We start from the raw sequence: 27,523 nt of genomic DNA, 5'->3' as shown, positions 1-27,523 counted from the left end.
ATAGGGGAAAATTGGACTAACTGCTATTTATATATATTAGATGTGGAGATCTTTGGGTGATGGAACTATTCTAGAATTAAGACAGTAGTGGTGGTTGCACAAAATAGTGAATACACTAAAAACCACTGAAGTATATACATTTTTAAAATGGTGAATTTTATGTTATATGAATTATACCTCAATTTAAAAAATGTAAAGAAAAAAAAGTGAATGAAGCAAATTTCCTCCCCTCCAGGGCTCAACAGACAGATTGCACATAACACATAATTATTGTACCCCGTGGGTGTCAACACAGAAGTGCATATCTGTGTGGGCCTGACCTAGTTTTGGGTGGTCAGAAAAGTCTTCCCAGAGCCTCTGTCTTTAAGGAGAAGTAGCTGGGACCTGGGAATTGAATTACTCAGATTTAGCTGTTTACTGCTTTATTTGGAAAATCTGTAAAGTTCCTGGGCCTTAGATAAGGCCCTTCTGCCTGAGGGTATGTCTTCTGCCCTGATGGTCTCCACAGGCTGAAGGCCTGGGAAACAAAATACCCAGGGGGTAAGGACACTTCTAGGAGTGGGAAACTTCAGAGAGACCCTCTGTTGGTCAGCGCTCCCTGGTTCAGGACACAAAACCTTCCCACTAGTTTCAGCAGAAAGGATTGATTACAGGGGTTGGATGGGAGGAGTTAAGAGATGTGATGTAGGCTGAGCAGGGTCACTTCCCAAGTGTCACATTAGATCTGGGCTGCCTAGGATTCTGCTTCTGCCTCCATCATCAGGAAGCTAGTGAACAGCCTGTGGCGTTGGGAAGCTGGTACCGCAGCTGCTGACAAAGAAACCACCCACTTTGCCAAAATCAGAAAACCTGTGATTTAAGCCTGTGATTTGTCAGCAAAGTTCTAAGAAATCCTGTGCCCAAGTGTGTGTTTCCCTTCACACTCATCACATGGCAGACAAAGCACTGGTCCCAGATTGAGATTTTCAGATTGAAAGTGGAACTGACTTTTGGAAATGACTAAAACCATCCAAAGCAAAGTCTGGGAATGCTTCAGAGAAGAGGTGGCTTTAGAGCTGAGGTGTGAGGAGTGAATAGGAAAGTAGGAGGAGCCAGGAGAATAGCACAGTGTGTGCAGAGCTCTGCTCAGGGGCCGACGCAGAGGAGTGGGGAAGGTGAACTGCTGGCGGTGAGGCTCAGCGGTTGTTAGGCGGGGCCGTGGAAGGGAGGCCCTAGTGACAGTGCCCACAAGGGCATGTGTTCCCTGCCAGTGACAGATGTGGACCAGGTTGAATAAGGGATGGGGAAGGAAGAGGGGGCGTGGAGGCCCGAGACCAGGTCAGAGGCCAGCACATGACCCAGCAAGCAGGGTGAGGTGTGAGTGAGGGCAGAGCAGGAGCCCTAGCCCTTAATTTGTTTTTCTTAAATGGTTGCATGTGATTTTATTTCCTTAAAAACTATTTAAAGGTAAGTGAGTTTGGGTGTTTTGTTCTAGGTCGAATGGTTTTTGCATTGCTTTAAAAAATAGATATTAATTAGAACCTGAAAAGCTAATTTAAACTAAAGTGCATTTGTGAGCATCTTTGAATTTAAACTTGGCGTGAAGTGAGCACACAACATTATTGGCGTCATGCTTGGATTGTGTTTGAGAATAAAAAATGGGCTGGACATGAGGTTATGAAAGTAGTCATTAGAGAGCATGTTTAGCTTGAGCAAACACATTCACATATCATACAGATATTTTTAAGGCTTTTAGCTTAAACTGTGGATCTGAAATACAGTTCCCGATTCAAAGAGTAATAATCACACTTAAAGAGAACGTTGCACTCTGCAGGAAGAGCTCCCATTTATAGTATTTATATGGCAAATAGAATGGCAGGCCCTTTATTCGAAAACAGTGGAATATGTTTTTGGTTTAGGCACTTGAAACATGTTCTCCAGTCACCAAATAGCCTAAATTCTCATATAAAAATCCAACTAAAATGCATGTGATCAAATTTATTTTTTTAATAGTAATTGAACTCCCCTCTTTTGTGGCTTGCAGGAGGTATGGATTTAGCCGCCAGAGCAAAGCAGAGAAGGTAAGAAAAGCTTGGCTAATGGGAGAGAATGTTTGAGAGACGCAAGCGCTCCTCCCCTTTGCCTCTGTCTGACACGGACAGGCTCCCGGCAGGGGTGGGACAGCAGGACTCTGGTCCCTGGGCAACCCCGGGCAGCGGGGATGTGCCAGCTGCCTTTGGCCCCTGAATCTGCCTCGTGGCATCCCCGGTCTGTTGCCCCTGCAGGCCGGGGAGCTGAGGCAGCACCTCATCGTGGGGCTGGAAGTGAAGGGTGATTGGAAGTCATGACACCAGGGTCAAACAGATGGCCTGCAATAACTCTACAACTGTAGAGATGAAGTCCAGTCCCAGAGCCCTGAGCGCTCCTCATCTGATGAGAGAGGCCCGACACAGGTGTGAACAGGCTGCTGGCAGTGAGAGAGAGCACGGCATGTGTTACAGGCTGGCCCTGTACTAAGACAGCCTGGTGTGGAAAAACGGAAAGTCAAGATGGGGTTTTATAAGTTCATAAAAGAGTCTCAAGGACTTCTCTTCATTCATGTATTTTTTTTGTATGTGTCAGTATTCATTCATGATTCTTAATTGTCAGCAGCAAGGCAGGCATATAAATCTTACAGTGCCAAACCGTTCCTGTGTTCAGGCCCTTTGTTCAGGGCTCTACGTGTATTTTTTCACTTATTCCTCTGAACAACTCTATGAGGAAGATACTTATTTCTGTTTTTCAGGGCAGAAAGCTGAGGTTCAGAGAGGCTCAGTGATTGGTCTAAGATCACACAGCTCCTAACGTGCCATAATAAGAATCTGAACCCAGATCTGTGTGACATCAAGGCCTGTGCTGTTATCCACTGCCTTTTCAATAATAACATGCTAACTAAAGTGGCCAGTGGCCTCTTAAAAAGTAGAGTCCACAGCTTGAGATCTAGTAAAACCTCTTTCCTCATTTCCCTCCTGACCCCCAGATTTTCTTGAATGAGACACCACTCCCCCTGCTGTTCTCCTGCCACGCCTCCTCTGTCCAGATCCCCCATTCCTCAGTCCTTCCGGGAAGCCTTCCCTGACCCCGGGCTCCCTCTGCTTTCTGCGGTCATTGTCTCGGTCCTTGGAGGGCACTGACGGTGACTTGGAGCATATGTTCTAAAGCCAGACTGGCTGGTTTCAAATCCTAGCTTCTCCCCTTCACTATGTGACTTTGGTCAGTATACTTTGTTGTGCCTTAGTTCACAGCATCTGTAAAATGGGGGCAGAAACTGCACCACCTCACAACATTGTTGTGAAGATTAAAAATATAAAGGATGTAGAATAATCCAACCCATAGTGCACATCTACTAAGCATTAACTATCATCATTATTATTATTATCATTAACAATCATTTATGCATTCATTATGACATCTTCTTTTTTGGTTTTCTTATTATTTTTTCCACATTGGTGTTTTCACTCAACCAAACAGCCGTTTCCTCCAAAGCAAGGTTTTTTTTCTGGATTTGAGTGTCATGTGGCATCTAGTGTATAAGAACTTGATGTGTATGTGTAATATGTAATTTTAAGTCTGAAAAGAATGTCTATGTATATGACTATATTCTGAAATAAGGCAATTTGGTTATGATTGGAAAAATCACGAGATACCCATGAAATATTATTCGCATTGGCCTTGCGTTATCATTCTCATGTGAGATGGCACATTTGAACTGGAGGTCTTATCCCCTGTAGATATATGCAGGCGCTCAGGCCATGCCCCAGGGTCAGTCATAGGCTTGTTATAGAAATGCATCTCAGAACTGGAATGGTCTCAGAAGGGTATCTGAGGGCAGTCCTCTCTTTCAACCCTAGAAGACCCCAGTATCCAGAGAAGGTAAGCCTGAGGTTGCCAGCTAGTGAATGGCAAAGATGGAGCTAAAACCAAGAACCCTAGACTTGCAGCCCAGGTTTGGGAAGCAGCCGTTATTCCAGGTGTCTTGAGTGTGGTGCGGTACATTTAGAGCTTGAGCTGCGTCCACAGCCTGGAGCTTGAGCACCAGGGCAAGCAGTTTAGAGTCTTATCCTTCAGACCAGTGGTTTTCAAACTTTGCTGACCACTCTTGGCAGTAAGAATTCTGTTTTTCATCATGGTTCAGTACACACACACACACACTGCACACACCTGCAGATACAAACCCAAAAAGAAAAGTTTCACAAAGCGGTACATAACCCTTTACTACCTGTAGTGCACTTGGATGTGTTGTGTTCTGTTATTTTTATTTAGTTTATTTAGATGCCAATCATACCTGCTAAATTACTTTCATATCCCACTAATGGGTCTCTGCTGAAAAACAGGCAGTGATCTTAAGGCAGTGATCTGCTCCTGGCAGATATTAAAGTAGGGGAAGACCCAAGCAAAGTGTAAGGGTAAGTCTGGCAAAGGTGTATGACCCGATAGGAATTGCGTCGGCGAGCAGTTCAGAAATGGAGGCGGGCACTGGGCGAGACCCGAGGCTGCAGCTGCTCGGTGTGTGGTTGTAGTGCAAGCCCCGGTCTCTGGATCTCGTTTTCTTTCCCGGGGACTGGGTGACTTGTCCAGATCTGTGTGTTTTCTTTCACAGACTCATGCTCCTTTGCAGCGTTGTCCTTTCTCTACTGAATCTCCAACTGCAGTGCTCAGCTGTTTTCCCGTCTTCCCTTCCAGGCCGAGGACAAGAAAATGGTACTTCCCGCAGGGCCGTCAGCTGCAGAGAAAGCCGACGCCCACGAGGAAGACGAGCTTCAGGCTGCTGAAGAGGTGAGTGGTCCATGTAGCCCCTGAGGTTTCCGCCTAAGTCTGTGGGGGAAATCTCGCTTTCATCCGCAGCCTTCCAGGATGGCCAGCTGCCTCCCACAGGCAGCTGCTGCTGGCTGGCCTTTCACGCCCTTTTCAGCTTCCTTTCATCACCTCCCATGAGGCTCACCGTAAAACGAGACCGGCTGAAACAGCCCTTGGATTCCACTGCGAAGACCTGTTTTGACACCCTGCTTATGTCTTGTGTGGTCAGACCTGCTCACTGCTACCTCTCCCTGTTCTTCTTTTAGCAGCGTATTCAGTCCCTGATGACCAAGATGACTGCCATGGCACGTGAGGAGGTGAGGCAGGCGTGCTCACGTGGGTGGGCGTGGTGTGGAGGTGGAGACTTGGCACCACCCCGGCTCTGCTATGAGGGGGCCTCTTCCGAGTGTCCACCTTCAGGGCCCTCTCGTTTCAGCACCCTGCTTCCCGTTTTCTTGGGATCTTTCTTCTGGAAACCATTTATAGATGCACGGTGTTGCCGTCCATGGGAACCTCTAGGAGGGAGATTTGAAGGACCCATGTGAAGACAGGATGTCCCAGCTGGGATGGCATCACAGGGCCTCTGCAGGAGAGCTGTGGTTCAGCCCTGCCTCTCCATAACTGGATGTGGCATCCCATGCCAAAGGAGCCCTTGTTTCCCTCCTACACCATCTAGGTAGATGATAGGGTCCTAAATTTATATTCACTCTTCCCAGAGCTCATGACCTGTGTAAAAGGTTTAACCAAGTGCCTTGAAAGGAGAATTCCTTTTTAGGGCAGGAAGGGCCTGTGGCAGTCAAGAGAGAGTTCAGGAATTCTGAGATCCCTTTTCCTCTCCCATTTGTCCTTTTTTCCTCTGAGTCCTATGCCTGCCAAGTTCCCTTCAGACTCTTTTTAGTGATCCTCAGCAGTAAAAACCCTGGAATGATTTTCCAGGATACCCAGGGTCCCAGGAGAATCTAACACAGTCTGCTGAGTGACTCAGGAGGAGGGAGGTGACTTCACCTTCGCCCTGAAGCTTGTTTTCTCCCTTCCGTGTTTCCGAACACATGAGCAAAAGCCAGATTATTTTTTCCCCTGGGAATATTATCTATTTTACTTTAATAGTGTTCAGGGTTTCCAGTGGTGTGAAAGACAGTGCACGGCCTTGAGAACACTCCCCCCCCCTGTGATTGCAGAGCCGTCTGACCGCTAGCTCCGTGGGCCAGATCGTGGGCCTCTGCTCTGCCGAGATCAAGCAGATTGTGTCTGAGTATGCAGAGAAGGTATGTGGGGACCCAGCTGGAGCCTTTGCCTCAGATGATGCCCCAAGGCCTTCTCCTGCTTCCCTCCCCCCTCCCAGCAGTGAGGGAGGCAAGTCGTAATTCATCAGCCACGTTTGTCCAAAATGTGTACCGTACAGAGCCATCCGCAATTGCCTGCCCGTTAGCTGAATTCATCTTCTTCTGCAGTGCCTGTTTTTCTATAAATATAAGGAGAAAACCTGTCCCTCAGAGCAATTACTGCATCTGATAAATGGGTGTGTTAGGTACAGCACCCGCGTCTTTCCTTCTCTACCAGGCTTCTTATAACTTGGGCTCAGTTTGGTGATGGGGCTGAGGGATGAAACTTTGCCACTTAGGAGATAAACCCCATAAGTCAGCCAAGCCCAAGGCAAAATTTTGTGTTCTGCTTTATTAAAAGGGTATAGAATGAACAAAAGCCTGAAAGTCATATTTCAGCGTTAGATTTTTTTCCATCCTAAGAATAGGCAGCAGGACCTTGAATATTTCAGGGAGACAGTGATTAATCATTTTGCACATAACTGATTCTGGTCTGGCTGAAATGTAGTATCGGTAAAATCAGATTTACAGGGCATTGTTTCACATCCTTCCTTCCCCAGCCCTACTCAGGCTTCCCCACTAAAACGTTGATGTCTGTTGAAGCATCCAGCTTAGCTTTCCCTGTCTCAAAAGGCTTGATGACAAATTAGCTCTGCCCTGACCCTCTGAGCAATATTCTTCTGAAGCAGTTGCGCAGATGATGTAGTTGAGGAACAGGTGCCACCTGTAATCTGGTAGTTATAATCTGCCGTAAACACAGCAGGTGGTCATCTCCCACCAAGTGAGGGGCCTTCTGAGCAAGACTGAGTAAAATGGTACAGAGTAGCTTACCAGAGGGGAGGAAGGCGGAGGGAGGGCGAAATGGGTAAAGGGAGTCAACAGTACGGTGACGGATGGAAACAACTTTTGTTGGTGAACACACTTTCAGAAGTCGAAATAAAATGTTGTACACATAAATTCATGTAATGTTATAAACCAGCTTTTTAAAAATGGCATAGAATGTCTGGGGAATGGAGTTCTGTTGTTTTCCCCACCCTCCAAATCAATGCTTCTTAACATGGGTTTTCTAATCCAACTTTCATAGAATCCAGAGTATCCTGTATTTTAATTTACCACCTAGAAAAGGTGACAGTTGTCAAAGTGCCATCTGAGATTTGACCGGAAAATGATTTAGGTCATCCTAAAAGTACCAGTAAAATCAAAAGACTTGACGACATAGTTGTGGAGAGAGTGATTACTTCACTGCCCTAAGAAGAAGTTATCTTGGTGTGCAGTCAGCACACACACCTGAGTGGCAAGAGGGTGAGTCTGTACCTGCCCTTAGGTTGCCACATAGCATTGCTGAATCCAGTTTTTACAAAAAGACAAATGGATGGGGCACTCACTGCGGTTCCTACGGGGACTCTGATGTTTATCTTCATACTTGCCCACTGCAAGTAGATAGGAGCTCAGGTTATACGAGGGGAAGCAAGTAGGCAGACCCTCCTTAGTTTACCTGTCCTTGCTTGCGAGTCTTGAAGCTTACCTGTCTTCCCTGTCAGCTCAGCAATTCCTGCTGGGTCTCTATCCCCTGAGCGTTCCCTACCTCACCCTTGTACAGTGATCTGATGGCTGCATTCTGTATTCTTGATTCTCCACATCTGTTCTGTTCTTCCAGAAAAGAGTGAAATAGTAGTTTTGGACAGGTCTTTTTCCAAGGACGTATGTAATTAAAACTTCTCATGGAGAATTGGGAGTTCACTAGTTCATTGCTTGATTGTCTGTGTTGTTTGCATTAAATATATAGCATTAAAGACGAGTGCTTTTAAAATTAAATTGCCTTTAATCCTGTTCCCGTATCACAGTTATTTCACATTTGCATATTTAATCCAGTGTTTGTCCCCAGTTAACCATGGTAACACCTAGTTGCAATCATCATGTGTGTCTAAAAGGTAGAACAGTGTAGTTACAAACACAGCATTGGAGTCCTATCTTGGTTCATCTCTGTCTCCTCAACTTCCCAGCTGTGTGACCTTGGGCAGTTTATTTAACTTCTTTGCTCTAGTATCTTCATCTATAAAATGGGAATAATATAACTTTCCTGCCACGGCGTTGTGAAGATTAAATGAAATGTGAACAAAATGCCTAAAACAGTTCCTGGCACATTATAGCCATGCACCTAATGGTAGGCTTTATTTGCACTTTTACAATCTGCTTTTTTTTTTTTTTTGGTCACATCAAATTCTAAACATTTTCCATGTTTCTAATCTTCAAAATAGTTTTTACATGGATCTGATAAAGTAATTCATTACATTTCAGCTCATTTTTTATTATGTTTAATCCTTTAACCTATGTAGAGTTCATTTTTATTTAGTCTAAATGTACATCCAGCCTAGTTTTCCTGCTCCTACCCACTTAATATCATTTACCAAATAACTTCTTTATACTCATTTGGAGATACTTTGTTATATTTTTGTATTTTAGATCTAATTTAAACTATGCATTTTCTTGCTCTATTGGTTTATACTTCTATTTTTATGCAAGTTCCATGGTAAAATCATGTTTGCTTTTTTGTTTTTGTTATTTGCTTTATTTGTTTGCTATAGTCTTGTCAATGTCCTCCAGCCAGAGACCACTAGGAACATACCCACAGTTGAACAAGTTGGGTTTATTGCTGGTTGCAGTGAGGGAGACCACACACCGATGGGGAATCATACAGCATCTCAGTAAGGAGGCATTAGGAAAGAGTTATGGGATTCAGACTTGTTTTAGGGGATTTGGGGGAAGGTTCAAGAAAGTAGAGCTTTGCTCTGTGTTGTATGCCTTAAGGAGGGGCAATTCAGTGAATGGAATCTAAAGAAATCTGTGAGACGAGGAGAGTGAATCAAGGTTAAAGCTGTAGGCCCGTGTTAGCTGGTATAGGGCGATGTTTGATCATTTAGGGGATTTGAACAATGTTCGGTTTTTGTCCGTGTACAAGCATGATTACAGAGTGGTCGGTCCTTGTGGTGGTCTGATGTCGCTGTCCTCTGGAATTATTTATATTTAACACCGAAGCCTTGTATGCATGCAGGCCAGCTCCCAGCAACGTCAAGGCCTTGCTGAGAGTACCAGATTAGCTCTCAGATGTCAGGGGCTGCTTTTCTCTTTCTCTGAATTTAGTTATGTATTGCTGCACAGGAATATTACACAAATGCGGTGGCCTAAAATAACATAGTTTATTACTGCACTTGCTGTGGGTCGGTGGTTGGCACAGTGTAGCAGGGTCCTTTGTCTCAGACTCTTACAAGATTACAGTGAAGGTGCTGACCTGGCCTGCAGTCTCCTCTGAGGCTTGACTGGAGAAGGATCCACTTCTAGGTTCACATGGTTGTTGGCAGCATTCAGTTCCCTGACACCCACTGGCTGAGGTCAGCAGTTCTGGCAGTCAGCTGGAGGCTACCCTCAGTTCCTTGCCAGGTGGGCCTCCCCAACATCGCTTATTTCATCAAAGCCAGCAAAGGAAGCACCTCCCCACAAGACAGGCATTACAGTTTTATGTGGCATAATTATGTACATGCAATTACACGCATCCCACCGCGTTTGCAGAGACTGTGGGGCTCTGTTAAGGTTGCCCACCACAGCGTATTTGTTTTTAATCTTACTGCCATGAATTGGGCTGAAACAGGGCACTGGCAATTCATGTAAAAACCCATGCCCCTACCTTCCTGGCCTCAGTAATGAAACCCTTGAAAGTAGAGATGGGATTGAGGAACGCTCAGGAGGAAAGCCTTTGGTGGCACTTGAAAGAAACCCAAATTAGGCTGAGATCAGGATGGATTTTTGCTTGGTGAAGAAAAGGGACACGATAACTTCGGGAGGATGGAAGTGTGAAAGTGATTTTGTGACTAGGGAATGAATCAAACAGCCTGCCTGGTACGAGTGGTTGGAAAGTCGACAGGCATTGAGAGATAAAAATGAAGTAAAAAAGATGTGCAAAAATAAAAAATAAAAAATAAAAAAAAAAAATGTGCAGGCTTCTCTTTCATTTGTAAAGTTCACAGGTTCTTAAAACAGTGTCACATGGTACATAATCTGTGTTTCTCAGAGCAAGTCCCTGAGATACATAACTCAATTTAATATGGTTCCTGTAAAGCAGGGAAGAGGAATGTGAATAAGCTTCCAGATATGTAATTCATGAGTGTCAGCAGGCTCTGGCCAGGGAGACCGTCTCCCTTTGTTTCCAGAGGGTGACACTCTTCCCAGAATGTACTTGGTGAGGCGCCACTGTGCTTCGTGGTGTTGTTATCCAACACGCTCACTGCATCGTAGCATTCATTTTTACAGGGAAGAAGAATCTAGTACTGCGATTTGCAGAAAACTAAAAGCTTGACTGTCCCCAAAATACTTCCACTCTACTATCCCAGAAGGAAGGAAAGGAAGCTGAGCCAGGCAAAGCTGGGCCAGGGAAGGTGCAGGGTGCCTAGAAAGGCAGGAAGGGACTCTCCTCAATGCCACATGTTAATCAACTGTACACCATTTTGACTCATCTGCAACTAAATCATTCTTGGTCAACATCTCCCTGAGACAGGATCTGAAAACATTTTGTACATCTAGAGGCACAGATCTGCCTTGGGGAATCAGAAGAATCTACCCTGAGTGCCTTCTCAGTGCCAGGTACTTTAAAAAAATTTTTTTTTTATTAAAGTATAGTTGATTTACAACATTACATTACTTTCGGGTGTACAGCATAGTGATTCAGTATTTTATAGACTATACTCTGTTCAAAGTTATTACAAAATAATGGCTGTATTGCCCTGTGCTGTACAATGTGTCCTTGTTGCTTATTTATCTTATATGTAGTACTTTGTATCTCTTAATCCCATATGCCTATCTTGTCCCTCCCCCAACCCCTCTCCCTACTGGTAACCACTAGTTTGTTTTCTATATCTGTGCATTTGTGTTTTTTTAGATTTTATATATAAGTGATAACATAACAGTATTTGTCTTTCTGTCTTATTTCACTGAGCATAATACTCTCTAGGTCCATCCATGTTTTTGCAGATGGCAGAATTTCATTTTTTACAGCTGAGTAATATTCCATTGTGTGTGGGGTGTGTGTGTGTGTATATACACCACATCTTCTTCATTCATCTGTTGATGGACGCTCAGGTTGCTTCCATATCTTGGCTGTCGTATAAATAATCCTGCTATGAACATTGAGGTGCATGTATCTTTTTGAATTAGCATTTTCAGTTTTTTTGGATATATACCTACGAGTGGAATTACTGGATTATATGGTAGTTCTATTTTTAGGCTTTTGAGGAACCTCCATACTGTTTTCCATAGTGGTTGTATCAATTTACATTCCCATCAGTAGTGTACAAGTGTTCCCTTTTCTCCACATCCTCACCGAAATGTGTTATTTGTAGACTTTTTGATGATAGCCATTCTGACAGATGTGTGATAGCTCATTGTGGTTTTGATTTGCATTTCTCTAATAATTAACGATGTTGAACATCTTTTCGTTTGCCTGTTAGCCATCTGTACCTCTTCTTTGGAAAATGTCTGTTCAGATCTTCTGCCCACTTTTTAATTGGGTTGTTTGTTTTTTTGATATTGAGTTGTATGAGCTGTTATGTATTTTGAATACTAACCCCTTATCGGTAATATCACTTGCAAATATTTTCTCCTATTCCAACAGTTGTCTTTTCATTTTGTCAGTAGTTTCCTTTGCTATGCAAAAGCTTTTAAGTGTAATTAGGTCCCATTTGTTTATTTTTGCTTTTATTTTTTTCTGCCTTAAGAGACAGATCCAAAAAAATATTGCTACAATTTATGTCAAAGTGTGTTCTGCCTATTTTCTCTTCCAGGAGTTTCATGGTTTCAGGTCTTACATTTAGGTCTTTAATTCATTTCTAGTTTGTTTTTGCATATGCTGTTGGGAAATGTTCTAATCTCATTCTTTTACATGTAGCTGTCCAGTTTTCCCAGCATCACTTGTTGAAGAGACTGTCTTTTCTCCATTGTATATTCTTGCCTCCTTTGTCGTAGATTAATTGATCATAGGTGTGTGGATTTATTTCTGGGCTTTCTATTCTGTCGCGTTGATCTACGTGTCTGTTTTTGTGCCAGAACCATGCCGTTTTTGCTTTCTGTAGCTTTGTAGCATAGCCTGAAGTTAGGGAGCATGATACCTCCAGCTTTGTTCATTTTTCTCAAGAGTGTTTTGGCAATTTGGAGTCTTCTATGGTTCCATATAAATTTTAGGATTATTTGTTCTAGTTCTGTGGAAAGTGTCATGGGTATTTTGATAGGGATTGCATTAAATCTGTAGATTGCTTTGGGTAGTATGGCCATTTTAATAATATTAATTCTTCCAATCCAAGAGCACAGGATATCTTTCCATTTCTTTGAATTATCTTCAATTTCCTTTATCAGTATTTTATAATTTTCAGAATATAGTTCTTTCACCTCCTTGGTTAAGTTTATTCCTAGGTATTTTTTTTTTTGACACAATTTTTTTTTTTTAAACATCTTTATTGGAGTATAATTGCTTTACAATGGTGCGCCAGTTTCTGTTTCATAACAAAGTGAATCAGTCATACATATACATACGTTCCCACATCTCCTCCCTCCTGCATCTCCCCCGCTCCCACCCTCCCCATCCCACCCCTCCAGGCGGTCACAAAGCACCGAGCTGATCTCCCTGTGCTATGCGGCTGCTTCCCACTAGCTATCTATTTTACATTTGGTAGTGTATATATGTCCATGCCACTCTCTCACCCTGTCACATCTCACCCCTCCCCCTCCCCATATCCTCAAGTCCATTCTCTAGTAGGTCTGTGTCTTTATTCCCGTCTTGCCATTAGGTTCTTCATGACCTTTTTTTTTTTTTTTTCCTTAGATTCCATATATATGTGTTAGCATACTGCATTTGTTTTTCTCTTTCTGACTTACTTCACTCTGTATGACAGACTCTAACTCCATCCACCTCACTACAAATACCTCCATTTCATTTCTTTTTATGGCTGAGTAATATTCCATTGTATATAGGTGCCACATCTTCTTTATGCACTCATCCGATGATGGACACTTAGGTTGCTTCCATGTCCTGGCTATTGTAAATAGAGCTGCAATGACTATTTTGGTACATGACTCTTTTTGAATTATGGTTTTCTCAGGGTATATGCCCAGTAGTGGGATTGCTGGGTCATATGGTAGTTCTATTTTTAGTCTTTTAAGGAACCTCCATACTGTTCTCCATAGTGGCTGTATCAATTTACATTCCCACCAACAGTGCAAGAGTGTTCCCTTTTCTCCACACCCTCTCCAGCATTTATTGTTTCTAGATTTTTTGATGATGGCCATTCTGACCGGTGTGAGATGATATCTCATTGTAGTTTTGATTTGCATTTCTCTAATGATTAATGATGTTGAGCATTCTTTCATGTGTCTGTTGGCAATCTGTATATCTTCTTTGGAGAAATGTCTATTTAGGTCTTCTGCCCATTTTTTGATTGGGTTGTTTGTTTTTTTGTTATTGAGCTGCATGAGCTGCTTGTAAATCTTGGAGATTAATCCTTTGTCAGTTGCTTCATTTGCAAATATTTTCTCCCATTCTGAGGGTTGTCTTTTGGTCTTGTTGATGGTTTCCTTTGCTGTGCAAAAGCTTTTAAGTTTCATAAGGTCCCATTTGTTTATTTGTGTTTTTATTTCCATTTCTCTAGGAGCTGGGTCAAAAAGGATCTTGCTGTGATCTATGTCATAGAGTGTTCTGCCTATGTTTTCCTCTAAGAGTTTGATAGTTGACGCAATTTTAAATGGGATTTTTTTTTTGTTTCTCTTTCTGATAGTTCATTATAAGTATATAGAAATGTAACGGATTTCTATATATTAATCTTGTATCCTGCAACCTTACTGAATTCATTTATTAGTTCTAATAGTTTTTTTGGTAGAGACTTTAGGATTTTCTTTATATAGTGCCATGTCATCTGCAAATAGTAACGGTTTTACATCTTCCCTTCCAATTGGATGTCTTTCTTTCCTTCTTCCTTTCTTCCTTCATTTCTTGTCTGATTGCTGTGGTTAGGACTTTCAATACTATGTTAAATAGAAGTGGTAAGAGTGGACATTCTTCTCTTGTTCCTGATTTTAGGGGAAAAGGCTTTCAGCTTTTTCCCATTGAGTATGATGTTAGCTGTGGGTTTATCGTAAATGGCCTTTATTATGTGGAGATATATTCCCTTTATACCCACTTTGAGAGTTTTAATCATGAATGGATGTTGGATTTTGTCAAATGGTTTCTCTGCATCTATGATCATGTGATTTTTATCTTTCCTTTTGTTAATGTGGTATATAACATTGACTGATGTGCAAGGATTGGACCATCCTTGAAATCCTGGAACAAATCCCACTTGAGCATGGTGTATGATTCTTTGTATGTGTTGTTGGATTCTGTTTGCTAATGTTTCATTGAGGATTTTTGCATCTACATTTATCAAAGATATTGGCTTGTAATTTTCTTCTTTTGTAGTGTCTTTGTCTGGTTTTGGTATCTGGGTAATGATGGCCTCATAGAATGAATTTGGGAGTTTTTCGGAATAGTTTGGGAAGGATAGGTATAAGTTCTTTGTATGTTTGGTAGAATTTCCCAGTGAAGCCATCTGGTCCTGGACTTTTCTTTGCAGGGAGTTTTTTAAATTCTGTTTCACATCTAGTAATCTGTCAAATTATCTGCTTATTCTTGACTCAGTTTTGGCAGGCTATATGTTTCTAGAAACTTGTCTGTTTCTTCTGAGTTGTCCAGTTTGTTGGCATAGAACTGTTCATAGCATTCTCTTATGATTTTTGTATATCTGTGGCATCATTTGTTATTTCTTCTCTTTCATTTCTTGTTTTGTTTATTTGGGTCCTCTTTCTTTTTTCTTCTTGGTGAGCCTGGCTGAAGCTTTATCAATTTTGTTTATCTTTTCAAAAAAAAAGACAGCTGTTAGTTTCATGAATTTTTTCCCATTGTTCTTTTGGTCTCCATTTATTTCCTCTCTTATCTTTATTATTTCCTTCCTTCTGCTAACTTTAGAGTTTGTTCTTCTTTCTCTAATTCCTTTAGATGTTAGGTTAGGTTGTTTATTTGAGGTTTTTCTTGTTTCTTCTAGAAGGCCTGTATCACTATAAACTTCCCTTTTAGAGCTGCTTTTGCTGCATCCCATAGATTTTTTAAAGTTGTGTTTCCATTTTCATTTGTCTTGAGGTATTTTCTGATTTTCTCTTTGATTTTATTATTGGCTTTTTAGTAGCATGTTGTTTAGTCTCCACGTGTTTGTGCTTTTCCTATTTTTCTTACTGCAATTGATTTCTAGTTTCATACTGTTGTGGCTGGGAAAAAATGCTCGATATAATTTCTGTCCTCTTAAAGTTGTTGCGACTTATTTTGTGGCCTAGCATGTGATCTGTCCTGGAGAGCTTTCCATATGTACTTGAAAAGAATGTGTATTCTGCTGTTTTGAAATGGAGTGTCCTGTAGATATCTATTAAATCCAACTGGTCGATTGTATCATTTAAGACCACTGTTGCCTTATTCATTTTCTCTCTGGGTGATCTGTCCATTGATGTTAAGTGGGGTGCTAAAGTCCCCTACTATTATTGTATTATTGTCAATTTCTTCATTTATGTCTGTTAATCTTTGCTTTATACTTTTAGGTGCTCCTGTATTGGGTGCATATATGGTAACAAGTAAAATATCCTCTCATTGTATTGATCCCTTTATCATTATATAGTGCCCTTCTTTGTCTTTTGTTATAGACTTTGTTTTAAAGTCTATTTTGTCTGATACGAGTATTGTTACACCTACTTTCTTGTCATTTCCATTTGCATAAAATATCTTTTTCCATCCCCTCATTTTCAGTCTGTATATGTCTTTAGCTCTGAAGTGAGTCTCTTGTAAACAGTATATAAATGGGTCTTTTTTTTTTTTTTTTTAATCCAGTCATCTACCCTATGTCTTCTGATTGGAACATTTAGTCCCTGGACATTTAAATTAATTATTGATAAGTATGTACTTATTTCTGTTTTATTACTTGTTTCCCTATTGTTTTTATAGTTCTTCTCTGTTCATTTCTTCTTCTTCTTGTTTCTTCCCATGTGGTTCGTTAGTAGTATGCTTGTGTTTCCTTCTAGTTTTTGTGTATCTATTGCCAGTTTTTGACTTGTGGTTACCATGGGGTTCATATATCTTGGCTTATAACTGTATCTATTGATACTTGTTGTAAACTGATAGTCATTTAAGTCCAAACACATTCTAAAAGATCTACCTTTTTTTACTCCCCTCCCGCACGTTTTTTGGGTTTGATGTCACATTTTACATCTTCAGGTCTATCCCTTCCCCATTTACTGTAGTCATAGTTGCTTTTCCAGTTTTTTGTCTTTAATCTTCATACTAGCTTATTTAAGTGGTTGATCCTCAGCCCTCACTGAGGCCTTTCCTAGTTGGATTTTTCCTTTTCTGTAGATTCTTACTTCTTGTTATAGACTTTTCTTTTCCACTTAGAGAAGACCCTTTAACATTTCATTTAGGGTAGGTTTAGCATTGATGAACTCTCTTAGTTTTTGCTTATCAGAGAAGTTCTTTGTTTCTCCTTCAATTCTAAATGATAAACTTGTTGGGTAGAGTATCCTGGGTTGCAAGTTTTTCCCTCTCAGCATTTTGAGTATATCGTGCCACTCCCTCTATCCTGCAAAGTTTCTGCAGAAAAATCAGCTGATAGCCTTGTATATGACTCTGTTTTTCTCTTGCTGCCTTTAGAATTCTCTCTTTATTTTTAAATTTTGCCATTTTAATTATGATATGTCTTGGCATGGGTCTGATTGAGTTCATCTTGGTTGGGACCCTCTGTGCTTCCTGTACCTTAATATCTGTTTCCTTCATCAGGTTTGGGAATTTTTCAACCATAATTTCATCAAATATGTTTTTGGCTCCCTTCTCCTACTGGGACCCCTACAGTGTGAATGTTGGTAATGCCTGGTGTTATCTCAGAGATCTCTTAAACTGTTCTCATTTTTTCATATTTGGTTTTTTCTTTTTGCTGTTCTAAGTGGGTGACTTCCATAATTCTGTCTTCCAGATCACTTATGCGTCCTTCTGTATCACTTAGTCTGCTATTAATTCCTTATAGTGTTTTTCATTTGTTATTGTATTTTTCACTTCTGACTGGTTCTTTTTTATATTTTCTAGTTGCTTGTTAAAATTCTCACTGTATTCATCTATTCTTTTCCCTAATTCAGTTAGCATTCTTATTACTAATGCTCTGAATTCTTTATCTGGTAATTTGCTTACTTCTATTTCATTATTTATTTTTTCAGGGGTTTCTCTTGCTCTTTCAGTTGAGACCAGTTCCTCTGCCTTCTCATTTTGCTTAACTTTCTCTGCCTCTATGAACTTACATGAAACAGTAGTTATCTGTTACAGTCCTGAAGGGTGTCCTTACGTGGCAGTGTCCCTTTACAGACTACATTTGCCTCCTGCGTTTGGTGGGAGAGCGGGATTTGACCTCAGCGTGTGCTGGCAGCTCTCACCTTGGTAGAGAAGGTGGGGCTATAGATGGAGGGGCTAAAGCTGGAGCCAGCTGTGAGCTCAGGCTTCCCCTCTGCTCTGTGGCCGTTACTGCCCTATCAGGGGCAGGGTCAGATCCCCAGCTGCTGTAGCAGAAGCCCTGAGGGTTGCCTCCAAGCCGGCTCTGTTCCCTTTAAGTGTGTGCTTTCCCCTTTCTCAGCACTGGGACCCTTGCTCCAGGCGGGGGAGCAGTGCTGGAGCAAGAGGGGCCTGTGCGGGCTCTCGGCTCATGATGGGGCGTGGGCTGTGGCGACCCAGCCACAGACAGAGGTCAGGGCTGCTCCCCTGAGCCGCCTGTGCAGGCGCCGCAGTGGCTGCTCCCACCCTGCTCAGACGCAGCCTCGGGGCCACGTCTTCTTTGTCCCTCACAGCCAGGCCCTGCCCCCAGCCTCTGCCTCCCCCGCCCTGTTGTGGAGCCATGCCACAGGGCAGATGGGGCCCATGTGGGCTCTCGGTCTCTATCGGGGTGTGGGCTGTGGAGTCCAGGTGCCGTCAGAGATCAGGGCTGCTTCTGATGCGCTGGCTGAGCGAGTGCCAGCAGTGGCCGAGCTCCCTCCCCCGTCGTGACGGCCCTCAGTCCACTGTGGAGCTGCGATGTGAAGTCAGCTGGGCTGGGGTGTTCACGTGTCTCAGGCTGGGGCACATGCCGGGGTGGGAAACGAGGCAGCCACTGGAGCAGCCCTCCGTCCGCCCTGCACCCCGCCCTGAGAGCAAGCCACCGCAGACATGCTTCTCACGAGCGGAGTGCAGGCTTCCCACAGCCCTCCTGTTTGTCCGTCCCACTGGCGCTCCAGTCAGCTCGAGGGGCTCGTCTTCCCGGTGCTGGACCCCGGGAACGGGGAGCCCAGCATGCGGCTTGAACTGCTCACTCCCCAGGGTGGATCTCCGCCCATGTAACCTCCCTTTTCCTCTGAGTCCCTTCCCAGGGGACCCGACCTGATTGCTTTTCTTCCCTTCCTGCCCGATTCCGTGCGGATCTTTCTTACAGCCTTGGTTGTACAGGAGTCTTTCTGCCAGTTTCCAGTTAGTTTTCAGTGAGAACTGTTCCGCCTGTAGGTGTGTTTTGGATGTGTTCATGGGAGAAGTGAGTTCCACTTCTACTCCACCATCCTGATCGAGCTCCGTTCCAGGTACTTTTTGTACCACTGTCTTATTTAATTTCAGAAGAGCACGCTGCCTCCTTGCTTGTAATCCTGTGCCTTCCTGCATCATTATGTTGATACTTACTCACGTGCAATTGAAGCTACCTGTTTACGTGTATGTGGGCCACACTTTACTCTCCTCTGTAACCTCGGAGCCTCACCAAGCGCCTGGCAGTGTTGGTGCTCAGTACGTAAGCATGTGATATTATATCTGTTTTGCAGATGGGATGATCATCAGAGGGGTTAAGTAGCTTGTCTACTACCATGTAGCTAATAAGTTCCAGGTTTGCATACAGGACTGTCTGACTTTGAAACCTGTCTCTGTGGCAGGCGTCCTCAGGGGGCAGCAGTGATGGCCTCCTTGGCCATCTTTAGTGTCTGCCTCCCAGGCTTTGCAGTGACCAAGCCTGTTTAGACTCTCCCACTGTCTGACTGCCCACTTGGGCTGAGTGGAGTGAAGAGGCCGGGTCATGTTGGGAACTAACCACAGAAATAAGTAAAAAACTGACGCAGCCCAAGCACTCACACACAGTCACACCTAAGCTACTAAAAACTGTGGGATTTTCTGTTTGGGGTATGTGAGTGGCTTTTCATATCACTGGAAAATGCCACATTAAAATATTCTCATCCAGCTCTCCAGAGTGTAACATCCTAGCCAGAAGACTGTCGACATCTTGATCTTATTTTAAGATGAGATGCATTTTGGGTCATCAGGGGACTTATTTGTGGAGGATATTCTTTTTCTCAATAGGTTTCGGAAACTTTCCTGTCCAGCACAGGGACCTTGCCTGCATCAGAAGGTCATGGGGTGCTTAGCAGCTAGGAGACCCTGACTTTCGTTAGAGAATCTGTCCTGAGCTGAGCTGGAACCAGTGTGATTTCTAATAAGCTTAGGTATGAATGATTCTAATCTCATCACCTAGCCCCACCCAAAAAACTCTTCTTTTAGCCGCATTAGCACGTAGGGTTGGGGAAGAAGTGCAGTACAGGGGAGGAGGTGCCCTCTCAGGGCCCTCCTACTGTGGCCACAGATGGAAAAACCCAGGTTGGGATTGGGGAGGGGGGGGCGAGGTCGGGGAGGATTTTTAAGCCCCTTCCTTCTAGGCTCCATTTCTTCACTTAAGGTCACAGATGTTAGACAGGTCATATTCTAAATCTGTAAAGTTCTGGAGGGCCAAGATTTCATCTTTCATCTCTGTGTTCCTGTTGCCTGGCACATAATAACGCTCGCCCGTAGTTACGGGTGCCTCTCCTTCCCAAGGCTTTTCTCTGATGTGTGGGTCAGCTCCTTGTCGTCTCCTTCGTAGCACTGCTCACAAGGCACTATTTCATTTGTCTCTGCCTGTCTCCCAGGACTAGAATATGTGCTGTCAACCAGGGCTGGGAGCATTGTACATGCCCTGTGTCTTAACGTAATGGGGTTTTCATAAACATCTGTTGAAGGAAGGAAAAAAGGAAGGGAGGAAGAAGAAGGAACGAGAAGAGCTTTCAGAACTCTCTCTTGCTCTGTCACGATGGAGGCTTGGGGAGAATGTGGCGGGTAAAGCACCTTTATGGATGAGCGGGTGTTACCTGACTAGACCGTGAGATCTGTGTCTTTTCCCACGTTTCCAGTGCCTACCACTGTGCCCCAGTAAAGGTTAGCTGATGAAACAAAGGAAGGTGGGGAGAGAGATTTAAAACAATCAGAATTTGGAGATGAAGGAACCCCTGTATATCTGGAGAGAGTATGCTAATATGTTTGTGTCTCCAAACTGCTCCAAGATTTCCTAAATTCTGAGTTATGTAACACAGAAACTAACAGCGAAGAGAATGATACTAGCTAATGAGTTGTTGACCTGGGGGGATTGTCTCAAGTCACACAGCATAACCTATACCTTTCAGGTCTTTATCAATTTGGATAAAGACATAGGAATTAGCTTCGTCAGATTTAAACATCATTTAAAGCTAGAATAGAATAGGTGGCTAATAGATTGGAGAATAGAATCAACATTCAAAAATATCTTAGACTGAAATGTTAAGCCCAAACAAGTAAATTCATTTTTTAAGGAAGGTAAGAGTGAACTATTTTATTTCAGAAAAATCAGTCATTCCAGTTCAGGATTTGATGAGGATGCCGTCCGACCTGACATTAGTTCATGGGGTAAAAGTGGGAGGTTTTGGATTTTGTTCACGCCTCCTAAATATTAGCTGCATTCTGGGCAGATAGACTGTATTGCTCACCTTGGGACCCAGAGCTGTGCATTAGACTCAGCAAGTTTACATGAATGTGGGTCTTTGAAATTCATGGGACTTCGTTAGTAGGAGTCAAGAATATTGAAAAGCACATTTATGTATCTGGTTTCATTAATGGGAGCAGAGTGTAGATCAGGGAAAGTGAATGGTCCCTTCCTGTCTGCAGTGCTCAGATTCCATTGGGAACGCTCGAAAAGGATTATGAGCTAGGGTATGTCCAGGGGATAGCCAAGATGGTGAAAGGAGCCGACATCTTATTATGAAAAGGAGAGAAGACAGAGCTGTGGATGCTTCTTTGTTAGAAAAGTTGGACTGTTACGCAAGAGTGATTACACTTTATCTCTGTGGCTTCCGGGAGGAATGGGTATGTGTGTGTGAGTTTGCAGGTCCGTTTCTGCCAGCTTTTTCTCGTGATGCTTTGACTTCATGTGTGCTTTTGATTTTTGACTGTCAGTTCATACTGCTTGGAAATTTATCTGTAGAAATTCTTTGAGACCTAGAGTTGAAGCTCTGTTCTTCCAGAGAGGATTTTCTTTTGCTCTGATACGCATTTGGGCACACCCCAGCTCAGGCCCATTGTACACATAGTCTTGACTTGTAGGTTTTTTGGACCATCCAGGTAGTGTGTGAATTTAGATTATAGAACTGCACGAGGGCAAATCTGTTGTCACAGAATCTCATTGCAGATTTTTTTTCCTCCTACATCTGTGTCAAGGATTATGCAAAGCAATTGCTGAATCGTGAAAATCAAAGCCTGAGATCAACTGGTTTTGGCAAGTACTCTCAAGAAAAAAGCCAACCTCCATGGGTACACCTACCTCTTGGATTCCCACTGTTACTAACTTTTTGGCCTTTTAGGATTTCTTACATTCTTGCTAGCACATAGATTTTTTTTTTTTTAAGATTAAAAAAATAAATATTTTATATTGTCTGTTTACTTGTTTTCAGTGGGAGGGTTTGTCAAGGTCCAGAAACTGAAGTTCATCTATTCAGTATGGAGAACTTGTGGCACCCTCATGAGATAAGGATCTTTTATTATTGACAGCTTAGTAGCCATATTTTAGTGGGGGAATGGGAGAGGGATGACATAGGAGAGATTCCTGTATTAGGAAGGTTGATATGTAGATAACCTTTTGGGTCTCTTTCATTATGAAAGTATATAGTTTTAGCTAAAGTAATCATTTTTTTGTTTCTCTTAGGAATTTACTATTTTGAACTGGACTGATATCATCGAGTGACATTTATATCTGGTTCCCCTAAGAACAGAAATTGCAAACATCTGTCAGTTATTAGAAAACATTGAATCTGCACTAGAAGTCATCGTAATCCACGCTGTGGTTTTGAAAGCACGTTCTTAACCTGAAATTGTTGAACAAAATTAGATTGGCACCTTAGCCCCTGCTCTAATGTAAACACAAAGGAATATTTATAGATGGTTGGCATTCTTTGAGAGATGTTGGGCTTTTCAAGTAAAAGTCAGCTAATATACCCCGGGGACTTAATTTTTTTCTGTCCAGGATTGACTGTAAAGCCCATTCTCCTTTCTCCGTCTGTCCAACTTTGTTTCCTCCTTTAGGATCCAACTTGGTGATCTTTAGTTTTCTTCCCACTGTGACTGTCAGTGAACAGAATGTCAGATGAGCCATGCCGTTTCAAAGACCCGTTTCTGCCTTCATCGGTCTAGTTCTTTTGGCTTTGAGGAGGGTATTTGAAAGAAATGAAAAGTTTCAGTTACTTAATAAAAAGTGTGTCTGAAATATAGAGCAATCAGCTTTCCGTTGACTAGGTTAAGAACTCTCTTCAGTTTCGGCTCTGGAATAAATGATTTTTTTTCCGTTACAAAAATAACTTCCCATTAAATAAAGCAGTTTGCACAGCACCATCTCTAGACTCAGGCAAATGGAGGAATTCACAAATGTATAGGTACTGTGGGCCAGTGCACGTGCATATTATTCATCTTAATTGCACTGGAGAAATGTCAGATGTGGAAATGGCACTTAATAGCCTGACATGTACATTAGTGCTTTGCAGATGGAAGTTTAAGGGGCTGCACAGAGCCATGAGAATTGCTACCTAGCAGCAAGAGAAAGGATTTTGAAAGCCCACGTCTGCTTGGGACATACACTGTCATAACAGAGATGTAATAGTAAGTTTGTATGGAGACTTGAGCATCCTTTCGGTGCACTACAAGTATTTTCTCTCTGGCTGGTTGAAGCAGCTGTCTAGTGAGGGTGGAATCAGAGAGCGCTTCCCCTCTCAGTATCGTGGGCGGGCCCACTGCATTGGCTGGAGTCAGGGTAATGAGGCTGCCCCAGTCAGTGAGTAGATTCCCAAGAGAGCCCGCCCCTTAAAGTAATGGTTCTCAAAAGTTTTCGTTTCAGGACTAAACTAAGAACCCTTACAAATTACTGAGGAGGTCCTAAAAGCTTACATATGAGTTCATTTACAAATAGCAAGGATAAATGCATTACATATTAACATCAGAGCAGTGATACCATCACATGTCATGTAACAGCTGGAAAATTTCACTGTACAATCATGAGAGAATGAGTGAAAAAAAAAATCATATCCTAGTATCATTATGAAAAGGATTTTGACCTCAAAGACCCCCTGAAAGGATCTTAAGGGACCACGTGGCTAAAAATTTAAATTGAGAGAGAGGCAGGGGCAGTGGGGAGGAATAGCCAGCTAGCCTGGAAGTCCTCTTTCCAGGTTGCAAGCTAGCTACTGGTTTTCCTGCAAGAAGGGTTCTTGGAAGTGAAGTCAAATGTCGTAGTCTTAAACAAAGCTGTGCGTGTTGCCAGGTACACTGATGAGAGGGTGTGGAAGCTGGGTGGGAAATGCAGTTTTCATTCTTTGGGGACCTTGGCCGTAAAAGCAGTTTCTCAGCAGGAAGGCATGCTAAGAGGTGGAGACATCATCCAACTCACGCCAAAGGTGCAGGACAGCACTGAATGAGTATGTGCCTACCCCTCACCCCCACAGACCGGAGGAGGTCTCACCGGGAGGTGACCGAGACGTGGATCCCCTGGAGCCTGCTTGCCCACAGCTTGACCTGATGCAAAGCCAGAGAGACAGCCAGAGGAGGTCAGGGCACTCAAGATAATCCTGACATCAAACATAGAGACATACCACGTGGGGTAGTTCCTATGATTGGGGAATTAATTCCATTTCAGACATCAATAAATCATGAGATGGAAGGTCTATGTAATTCTGCTAGTAAAGCAGAACGCTCTGAGGATATGCCAGTGACATTTTGGAAATCAGTATCAAGGAATCTAAGCTGGATGTTAAAACCCAAATCTGAAATGAACTATAAGAAGAAAGCTACTAAATATATAACAGACAAAAGTGGCCAAATTGATAACATAGGTCAGGGTGATGTAGTCAAAGTGGAGGAGATATAATCAGTTAATTATAATTATGTTTCTGACAAGTGATTTGAAAATCAAGAGGGAGTGCTCTTTCCTTTTCCCCCTTTTTTTATGCTCTCGAATAATTTTCAGGAACAGTTCTCCTTCCCTTGACTGCAGGTTGTAAATATCTTGATGTGCCCAAAGTTAATTGCATTTTAAAAGTTAACTCCAATTTGAAGAAATTCAGATAAGCTGGAGTGTGTTAGTTGACATTCTCCAAAGATCCCAGGTCTCAAGGCTAGCTAGTCTGTAATGCCTAGTTCTCCTTTATGGCCTAGCAGCTCACAAGGTAGAAAATGATGTTTCCTGCCATTTTATGCAGTCATATCTTGCTGGTTGACTCCCACCTCCAGAGTCATTAAGCAGCAAAAAACTTATCCTCTATTAATAGTGCCTCTGACTTACTCAGGGAAATCCTTAACCAAGATAAGTGGTGACTGCACCATCCAGTTTCTTCTCCTTCTCACTTTTCTGTCTCTTTCCACCAGAGGTAAATCTTCCAAAACTTTGAAGCTCATGATCACTGTTAAAACATGCAGGGAAAATCAGATATTCATACAGTTTCGTTGTGCTTGGGCTTAAAATCAGTGATTAGCTTGGAATTGGGATACTTCCAGTAAAGAAGGCAGTGGGGTTATAATGGGTGTTCATTGGCTGGTCATTGAAGCTGTCTATTCTGTGATCACCCAAGAAGTGTTTTAAAGATGCCTATTGGAATAGGGTCAAACTTCTTGTTTCTTGTTCCTGGGACTTCCCTCTCTGGGATCTTGAGGCAAGTGTTTGTTTTCAGTATCTGCACCAAGCTGCCCCCTTCTTTGCATGGTTTCTTGGTAACGTTGCTATGTTCATCTCACCACCCCAACCAGAAATCTCTCCCTTCCTCACCTCCCGTCCTGACAGTCTCTACGTCCTGTCCAGCCCTTCTTCTCCATCCCTTCATCATTTACACAATTTCAGCACCTTCCTCCTGGCCCCTCTCAGCAACTCTCACCCCTCTCAAATCTATCCTCTGTGAACACCAGAGGAATAGAAATAAGAAATGGGCCCGTGGATGGGGAGAATAAGGTGAGAGAGAGACTGTTTCTTTTCATTGTAAGTGCTTCCGAATGGTTAAACTTTTTAACCATATGTTTATAATACTTTGATGAAAGTGAATCAATTCATCATTCTGGATAACTGCAGAATGGTTTTAATGAAGATACTAAGATGACCATGTTATTCCCCTATTTGAGACCCTTTGATGAGAACCTATTGCTTATGTGATATCAACCTAACCGCAGTTATATATCCCTGTGCTTCTGCACATGCTGTTCACTCTGCCAGGAATGTAGACTCTCTTGATAGGGCTTTTGGTCGTTGGGTCAAAATCTTCTTCTCTGAATTGGGTTTTGCACTGGACCCCGGGGCCCCACTGGCTTGGTTGTGACCGGCTGCCCAGTAGTGTTCTGCTCAGACTGAGCAGGGACAGGGCTGTCTTAATGCACTGGGGTGGGCTCATTAAAGCCTTTGGGTCTTCCGTCTGTTTCTCACAGCAGTCTGAGCTCTCAGCTGAAGAAAGTCCAGAAAAATTAGGAACCTCCCAACTACATCGTCATAAAGTGATTTCCTTGAACAAGCAGATTCTGCAGAAGACCAAACAACTGGAAGAGGTGAGTGTTTTCTTTCATAATTTTATTCAAGTAAAATAAAACCATTCTTCAAGAAGAGAGAAACTGGGGAAGGAGTTAAGATCTCCATGTCAGAATGGTCAAAGGAGATTCCAGAACAGGGGTCGGCACTCGCAGGCCCTCGGGCAGTCCAGCCGCCACCTGTTTTTGTAAATAGTTTTATTGGAATACATGCACACTCATTTGTTTACATATGTTCTGTGGCTGCTTTCAAGCTCCAGTGGCAGAATTGAGACCTACAGAGCCTAAAGTATTTACAGTCTGGCCCTTTGCAGAGAATATTTGCCAACCTCTGTTCTAGAAGAAGATCACAGGGCAAGAAGAGCGTTTATTAATTCACAAAGATTAGCTGAGCACCGCTGTGCTGGGCACTGAACTAGGCCGTGGTGGTGAAAGAAGAACAAGTTAGCGATCTCTGCTCTCAGGGGTCGGAAGGTAGTGATGAGGAGACATACTCTAGACAAATACATCATTTTTTTCTGTCTTTATAAATTTAAATGCTTCAGCTCATTAATTTTAAATTATAGGGATAATACAAGCCCACTGTAAATAAACAAAATAGCATAGAACTGTATGAAGTTAAAAATGGGAATCCCCTTGTACTCTTGCCCAGTCCCGTTCCCTAGAGCAACCCACTGTTTCCTAGGCTTTGCAAGCTCTTATATATGCTCATTCACCTGGGGAGAGGGGGTTGTCTGGTTATAAAAATTGAGTTTGTTTTTCACTTATTTTATCAGAGATATCTCTCTGTCAGTAATAGTAATGTCTAATGAGGACTTTTTTTTAGAGTAATTACAAAGTGCTTTTCAAAATTAACTCATTCAGGGACTTCCCTGGTGGCACAGTGGTTAAGAATCCACCTGCCAACGCAGGGGACACAGGTTCGAGCCCTGCTCCGGGAAGATCCCACATGCCGCGGAGCAACTAAGCCCGTGCGCTGCAACTACTGAGCTTGTGCTCTAGAGCCCTAAGGCCACAACTGCTGAGCCTGCGCACCGCAACTACTGAAGCCTGCGCGCCTAGAGCCCGTGCTCCGCAGCAAGAGAAACCACCGCAATGAGCAGCCCGTGCACAGCAACAAAGAGTAGCCCCCGGTCGCCACAACTAGAGAAAGCCCGTGCACAGCAACGAAGACCCACCGCAGCCAAAAATAAATAAGTTAATTAATTAAAAAAAAAATTTAACTCATTCAGTTCACACACCATTCTTGTGAAGGAGGTACTATTATTACGCTCATTTTACAAATGAAGCACCTGGGACACAGAAGTGAAGTAGTTTTGCCTGTGGTCACACAGCTTATTAGCAGTGGAACCAAGATTGGAACATATAGATCTACCTCATTCCTTCTGATGAAAGA

General features: G+C 42.8%; 1 protein-coding gene across 1 annotated transcript in view; it reads left to right on the top strand.

The window, feature by feature from the left end:
• Positions 1-27,523, top strand: part of CCDC93 (coiled-coil domain containing 93) — a 91,329-nt gene that overhangs the window by 31,370 nt on the left and 32,436 nt on the right. The window contains exons 8-12 of the mRNA XM_068545261.1: positions 2,024-2,060; positions 4,702-4,794; positions 5,082-5,132; positions 5,994-6,080; positions 26,032-26,148. Of these exons, the coding sequence (XP_068401362.1) occupies positions 2,024-2,060; positions 4,702-4,794; positions 5,082-5,132; positions 5,994-6,080; positions 26,032-26,148 (385 nt within the window). The remainder of the gene's footprint in view (positions 1-2,023; positions 2,061-4,701; positions 4,795-5,081; positions 5,133-5,993; positions 6,081-26,031; positions 26,149-27,523) is intronic.

Source organism: Eschrichtius robustus, chromosome 5 (genome assembly GCF_028021215.1).
Source record: "Eschrichtius robustus isolate mEscRob2 chromosome 5, mEscRob2.pri, whole genome shotgun sequence".
In the NCBI taxonomy this organism is placed as follows: Eukaryota; Metazoa; Chordata; class Mammalia; order Artiodactyla; family Eschrichtiidae; genus Eschrichtius; species Eschrichtius robustus.
The sequence above is the reverse complement of the archived record's forward strand: the minus strand, read 5'-3'. Positions and strand labels throughout refer to the sequence as shown.